General features: G+C 46.9%; 1 protein-coding gene across 1 annotated transcript in view; it reads left to right on the top strand.

Moving 5' to 3' along the window:
* ADK (adenosine kinase) overlaps positions 1–7788 on the top strand; it is a 333994-nt gene that overhangs the window by 263798 nt on the left and 62408 nt on the right. Inside the window, exon 8 of the mRNA XM_015414519.1 lies at positions 3765–3800. Within this exon, the coding sequence (XP_015270005.1) occupies positions 3765–3800 (36 nt within the window). The remainder of the gene's footprint in view (positions 1–3764; positions 3801–7788) is intronic.

Here is a 7788-nt window from a genome sequence, read left to right as displayed (position 1 = left end):
ATTGGTTTAGCATAGGAAAAGGGAGTACGGCAAGGATGTATATTGTCACCCTGCTTATTTAATTTATATGCAGAGTACATCATACGAAATGCCAGCCTGAGTGAATCACAAGCCGCAATTAAGATTGCTGGGGAAAACGTCAACAACCTCAGATATGCAGACGATACCTCTCTAATGGTAGAAAGTGAAGGACCTCAAGAACCTCTTGCTAAGGGTGAAAGAGTAGAGCACAAAAGTTGGCTTGAAACTTAACACTTAAAACTAAGATCATGGCATCTGGCCCCATCACTACTTGGCAAATAGAAGGGGAAGCAATGGAAGCAGTGACAGACTTATTTTATTTATTTATTTCATTGCATTTATACCCCGCCCTTCCCACGAACAGGCTCAGAGTGGCTTACAAGAGCTTACTTCACATTCCTGGGATCCAAGATCACTGCAGATGGTGACTGCAGCCATGAAATTAAAAGATGTCTTCTCCTTGGGAGGAAAGTGATGGCGAACCTAGACAGCATAATAAAAAGTAGAGGCATCACCCTGCCAAGAAAAGTCCGCATGGTCAAAGCGATGGTATTCCCAGTAGTCATGTATGGCTGCAAAACAGTGGATTATAAGGAAGGCCGAGCGCCGAAGAATAGATTCTTTTGAATTATGGTGCTGGAGAAGACTCTCGAGAGTCCCTTGGACTGCAAGAAGATCAAATCAGTCAATCCTCAAAGAAATCAATCCTGACTGTTCCCTGGAAGGCCAGATAATGAAACTGAAGCTCAAATATTTTGGCCACCACATGAGAAGGGAGCACTCACTGGAGAAGACCCTGATGCTGGGGAAGATTGAAGGTCAAAGATGGCAAAGGATGAGATGGTTAGACAGTGTCATCGATGCAACGAACATGAAATTAAGCAGGCTCTGGAGAACAGTGGAAGACAGAGGGGCTTGGCGTGATGTAATCCATGGGGTCGTGAGGAGTCGGACTCGACTGTACGACTGAACAACAACCCCCCCCCCTTGGGAGAGGCTCTAACTTCCTGTTTCAGTTTTGTCACCCAAAACTGGAATTGTAAATGTTTTCTGGCTCAGAGGAGGTAGTATTTAGTTCATGTTTATATAGTCTGTGAACTTCATTAACCCCCCCCCCCCGTTTTTCTTTTATTCCATTATCTGTGTCCCATTTCCACCTAAGCCTATCTTGATTGTATAGTAGTTTGTTCTGAGTGCATTATTGGGCACTGAAGGCTTGCTTGGGCCTCCTCCCCTCTCCATGGAGGCCTGGGCTTTGTTAATTGCAAGCTGCTCTAAGAATACACTGCTTGATACCTTTGAACCTTCCACTCTGTGCCTTGACAGCTGGGCTAGCAAAGGCTACTGACACCCCTGATGTAGGGGGGGGATTCTTTTGTTAGTAAATTGTCAATGTGGCGAACCTTGCTGGCAATTGTTCACGCCTTGCTTCGGGTTTTTTGGCAACCTTTGCTCGAGCTAACCTGCTCAACCTTCTGCTTCTCCAGTGATCAGCCTGAGGAAGTGTGCTTTTTACAGCTTATCTGGTTTGATTAACATCAGCTTCCTCCTGGAAGAACTATGTGTTTTCCCTTCAGAGGGTTAGATCATCCAACAATACAACAATCCCCAGAATATTTCTTTAAAGAGTAAAACTATTCTAGAAATGTGTATGCGTTAAAAGCTTCTTTAGATAGTTCCGGGCACAATTCACCAGGAAGCTTTTTTGTTGTTTGTTTTGCAAAGCTCGCTGAAAAAGCCGTGCAACAGCATTATTTGATTTGATTTGATTAATTTTATTTGTAGCCCACCTTTCACAACCAAGACATAGAGTGGATTACAAAATTCAACCAACAACCAAGCAGCAACAACACGATGCAGTGGGTGAGGATTGGAGGGTTGGAAGACAACCCTCTCATGGCTCTCAGGGGGCATGGGAGAACTTCCCGGCAGCCAGTGGGGGGGGGGCGCATCAGTTCAGTCTGTAGCTCTGATAACTGTGACTGTCCGGAGTTTCAGAATATTCCTTGCAAAGTTGAGTTGTAAAGAAGGGAGGGTAACAGGCAAACAGCAGGAGTCACGGTGATACTTGCCAGAAGTCGTCATCCATTATGAATTGATATGCAGTTAATTGGTAGCAGTGTCACTTCCTAGTTCAATTTAAGAATGGATAACTCCAGATGACTGACATGTCTGTATAATTTAAAATGTGTTTAATTGTTAAAAAAAACCATTTAAACAATAAAAAGTATTAAACAAATGTGTATAAGCAGTATACAAAGCATATATCATATAGTAAATTACTTTCCTAATAAAGCTTTTATTTGCACTGTCATGTATCAACATTATTCCTCCATTTCCCCCCTAGTCTGTGGTTCTGTTTGAAAACAGAAAGACTAATGGAAGCCATTTGTGTTGAATATAAATAAGAAATAAGTAATGAGCACATTCTAATGGTCCAGTGATGTTCGTGCTCCTTGAGGGGAGAGGAGTTGAATTGCTTAAAGCTGTGATTAAGCCATCAGAATAGCCTAAGGAATCTTCTGATTAAGCCGTTATTGATTTGACTGTGTTTGTTGTGTTGTTGTTGTTTTTTTAATGAAATGTGATCAGGATCCTTTAATGTGAAACGTATAAGAAATGGCCTTCAGAGTCTCTGAACCTAAGCACCAGATATAATCCTTGAAAAATGGTGTGGTGGTGTTTAAGACTGAGGGTTCAAGTCAGAAAACCAAATTCTGTTATGAGGTGGTTTGAGCCAGTATGTAGAGCCTTTGGGAAGACTGAAGCCGGACCTGATGCCAGACACCGGGCTGCCGCTTAAAACTGCATCCCTGTGCGGAGTTTCTCCCTCTTCCCTGCCAGACGTGCGATCAGTCATCTAGATGATGGCTTCATTGTATGAGCTTCTTTGCGAGTCAGCCAGTCATGGGAGGTGGGGTGGGGGGTAGGGACACTCATCACAGGATGATTTTTGTGACTATTATTATTTAGAAGATTGATACCCTGCCCTTCTGCCCTTATCCAGACCATCAAGGTGACTAACGGATTAAAAAATTAAATAATAAAAACCATTAAAACCAATCAAATGCACATGCAGCACAATAAAATACATGGGCATAAAAACAACAATTAACAGATTGGGCGGAAAGGAGGGGTTATTGAGGGAATGGCAGATGAAATGAAAACGTCTTCACCTGGTAGCTGAAGATGGCCACAGAAGGGAGCAAATGAGTCCGGGGGGGGGGAAAAGGGGGGCGGGGGGGGGGGGGAGAGTTCCAGAGTCTTGGTGCCGCAACTGAGAAGCCCCTCTCCTGGGCGGGGGCACTCAAACCAGGTGATGTCATAATACAGAGAACTACCAACCTGGTGGCAGCCTGATGCTGTGCATAACGTGTGTTTCCCACATCGCTGCCTTGGGACGTGCTGTACAAATGACGAGCGCTCAGTAATACCGCAATAAGTGCCCTGGCTCGCCATACCTTTCTCTATTAAAGGCCATTAGTCCACACTCATGTTGCCAGAGGTGAAGGAAGCCGGTCTTTTCCTTCCTTGGTTTGTGAAGTGTGTTGACACTTCAGTGCTGTCGTCTTGTCTGGGGGAAGGAGTGCCCCCCCCCCCTTGGCCCGAGGAGCGGGGCAGCGGCACACGGACATGTTGAGATAATTACGGGAACAGAGCCTGCCTGAATGAGCCTCCGAATGTGTTATTTCTTTATTATCTGGTGCTTTATAATTAACTGTTCCTTTTTATTAATATTTCAGGAAGCCGCCACTTTTGCTCGAGAGCAAGGCTTTGAGGTGAGTTAACCTACGTTGCAGGCTAAACAGATTCGAAGGGATTTTTCCCCTCCCTCCTCCCCCCCCCCTTGCTGATAATGAAGTTCTTTTGGACAGTGATTGATGTGCTATTATACTCTCCAAGCCTCACCGCAGTTACCATGGAAACCTGGCAGTCGTCATGGTGTCTTTGTTCTGCCAGCTCAGTGTTATGACGCACTCGGCTAGGTCTGCACCCAACATCGCCCACAGATGTTATTTATTGAATTCTGAAAAGCCTCTTGGGAAGCCAAGAGGCCGGGCACGGCTTCAAGCTGCCGCTGCAGATACGGGACCTGTCAGTTGGGCCTGCTAAAAAGCCACCTCATTAGCTGAATTACGCTCCCATCAGGACCCGCTCCGAAAGCAGTGGCGAAGCACGACTAAACGCTGAAATATAACACCATTTTAAATAACTTACACTCTGCCACATGCGGATTATCGTTATGCAAATGATTTTTTTTTACCAAGGTTGTGTGTGGAATTGTTAAGAGCTGATTAATGTAAGCCCTGCCTCTTCTGCTGCTTTTGTTAATGCTCTCAAGTGGAGTTTCCCATCTGGGTTTGCATAAATGTGCAGCCTCCTGACAGACAGGCACACACATGCGCACGCACGCACGCACAGTCTCCCATCTTTTATTGAGCCAGTTAACGGCATCAGTCTTTTTTCTTTTTAAGAGGTTCTGGTCTTGACTTTATAATGTTGCTCTAGGAATAGCTGAGCATTCCCAGGAATTAACAGTGTGCCAGAGAGAGCTAACTAACGTGATCAGGAGCTCTGACAGCTGAAGGACCCAGAGACTGCATGAGTAATGTGACAAGCAACGTCTCTGGTGTTTAGCGGGATAATGTCTGGGTGGAACCTGCCTCCCCTGCTCTTTGGCGCCTGCCCGCCGCTCTCCTCTTGGGGTTTCTGTTCCTGGTGCAAAGGCATTGGGGACGGCGGCTCCCGCCCTATTGGGCTTGATCAGGCACGCAATTCAGCTCACGGACCAGATGCTGATCTGTGACTTTGGTCAGGGTACAGGCAAAAAAAGTACCGGGGGGGGGGGGAATGCACCTCTGTTGCCCCCCTGCTTCTTTGAAAATGCTGCTGGTTCAGGATCACTCATGAGCAGACTCATCTGTACCATCAGTCTATTAAGTGTTAAAAACTATTTCATTTCACATGCCATAAAACTTGGTGAGTCCTTTTACAGCACGCCGTGATTTTAAAAACTGTTTCCTTTCAGTGGGCTGTATTGTTAGGATAAAAATACTTGGCTTTCTACCAAGTAATGCATTGTTACAAATCTTGCACATTTGACTTAGGGCAAAGCACAGAGGATCAGCACTTGAAAGGTAGGTAGGGCGTGGGGCGGCATAAGCCATGTCCATTCTAATGTTTTTACTCCCTCCGCCCCAGAGCTAAAAACCTGGGATGTGCCAGGTTTAAATTCACCCTGAGTGACACAACGCTTTTGCCAGTGTCTGCTCATCGCCTGTGTATTAACCTTTCCATTCGCGCTTTCTTAAGAGATTCTGGCACCGCTTCTGCCGAGCATCCTAAATCTGCCTCATCTGATCACAGTGCACTGGAAACACCACAGCGACGGTGCTCTTAGCCCATATGGCCCCTTTCAGTCGGCAGAAAGTGACCTATTGAATCATCTGCCAACAGTGATGTGTAACAGTTGATATGTGTGCAGCACTGAGAGTTAGCCACACACCAAAAACAAAAAAAAATCCCAGTGACCAAGATCAGCCGCTTGGGGGAAAAAGAATGAAAAATCATAGGAGGACAAAGGTGGACAGACTGTGCAGTTGAATACTACTTTACAACAGCATTGGAGGGGTTTTGAAAGTTCTGTGCAGGCAGATGTTGCCGTGTTGGTCTTACGGTGTGTAAGTAAGCAATGGCCAAGCATCCCTGACCGGCATGCCCCAGGCTAGACGGATCTCGTCAGATCTTGGAAGCTAAGCGGGGTCGGCCCTAGTTGGTCCTTGGATGGGAGACGGTCAAGTAAGTTCAGGGTTGTTACGCGGAGGCCGGCGAGGGCAAACCCACCCCTGTTAGTCTCTGTACTGCCTTGCATGGCCCGATCTCATCAGGTCTCAGAAGCTAAGCAGGGTTGGCCCTGGTGAGTCCTTGGAGGGGGGGCCACCGAGGAAGTCCAGGGTTGCTACGCAGAGGCAGGCCATGGCAAAGCCACCTCTGCTCCTCTCTTGCCTTGAAAAGCCTATGGGGTCACCATAACTCAGCTGTGACCTAACAGCACTCTATACAGACACACAAACATCACCTTTCCTTCTCTGGGACCAGCCTCTTCCCGAGTAGAAGCTTATGCTTCTGGTTTAGGGTGGAGCTGCAGAGCTACGCGACTGTGCTGCCTTGTGAGTGGAAGTGATCGTTGGGTTGTGCCACACTGGAATGCAGTGTGTTTTTAAAAGAAAACAGCCCTACCTCAACTTCAGAAACTAAAGCATGGTGAAGAGAGCTCGGTAAGAAACACCTCTCCCTGATGTGTCAGAAATGAAACTTGGGAGTAGCATTGAAAAATGCCACCATCCGCACTGGTGCGTACAGCCACACCTCCGAGACTTTACTGCTTGGTATTGGCTAGTTCCAGCTCCTGCCAACCTTGCAGTTCGAAAGCAAGAAATTGCAAGTAGATGAATAGGTACCACTTCAGTGGAAAGAAGGTAACAGCGTTCCATGCGCCTTGGTCTTTAGTCACGCCGGCCACATGACCACGGAAATGTCTTCGGACAGCGCTGGCTCTTCGGCTTTGAAACGGAGATGAGCACCGCAACCCTAGAGTCGGACTCGACTGGCTTTCGAGCAAGGGAACCTTTACCTTTACCTATTGGCTGATAATATTACTCTGTTCTTAGCTGTGCTTGAGAGAGGTGTGCTATTTGCACCTGAAGAAAAGTTTTGTATAACTCAAAAGTAAGTTTAACACAGCACAATGCCATGGCAGTTGATATAGAGTAAATGGGGGGGTGGGGTAGATCTGAGCTAATAAGTCTACAACTAGTTGTTAAGAGAGGCGTGTAGTCGCTACCCAAAACAGCCCTGTGTCTCCTATACTTTCACTTTCCTTGGTAACCTCTCTAGTGAATAGAAGGTCTCTCCTGACATTATCGCCTCTGCAGATTCTCCCAGGCCTTCGCAGCAGCAGCAGCCCAGTAAAGTGGGGGGGGCCAACCCCATGAGGTGGGGGCCCACCGGGGAGAGGGGGTTAGGGTGCACAGGTCTTCTGCCCACCATCTCCTGTGACCACCCAGAAGGATGCGGAGAAAGTGGTCTGGTGCGCCTGGCTTTTTACATTAGGCTGTCTCCTTCCCGGTGCTGCAAACAGTGATGGTTGCGATTTGGCTGCTTGAAGGTCAGCCACCGTTCAGGTATCACACGGGGGGGGGAGGGAGCGTCTTTTTGGCATTTCTGTACATCTTGGGTAATTTACCCTTAAGAAAAATGAAGTTGGCGGGGGGGGGGGCACACACCCCAGCCATAGAAATGTATTCAGGAATTTGCCATGAGAAGAGACAGCTTGGCTGGTGCCAGAGAGTGTGACAAGGAGGCATGAGAGGCGCACAGCAGGCAGTGGGGGAATGGCTGGTCCTTCACGACAAGGACATTCCAGCTCAGGCTCGACAAGGGAGAGATTTTGTACCAGCAAACCTAGCAAAATAAAAACATAAAAATTAATGTATTGCAGCTTTGGACCCAGCAAACTAAAACACCTTCAGATGTATGGGAATAATATTATGCCCTGCAGCTAGATTTATAATACTACTTAACATTGTTCGTCTCCATATTTAAAATTCTATTTATACCAGTATTTGGGGGTTTTCCCATTCAGATAAAGGAGAATATACACTGTGAACACAAGAACACAAGAAGAGCCCTGCTGGTCCGTCTAGTCCAGCCTCCCATCTCACACGGTGGCCAACCAGGTTCCTCTGGAGGGCCAACAACAGAACA

Source organism: Gekko japonicus, unplaced genomic scaffold (assembly GCF_001447785.1).
Source record: "Gekko japonicus isolate JY-2015 unplaced genomic scaffold, Gekko_japonicus_V1.1 scaffold484, whole genome shotgun sequence".
Taxonomy (NCBI): domain Eukaryota; kingdom Metazoa; phylum Chordata; class Lepidosauria; order Squamata; family Gekkonidae; genus Gekko; species Gekko japonicus.
Note: the sequence above shows the minus strand (reverse complement) of the source record. Positions and strands in the feature narration are given on the sequence as shown.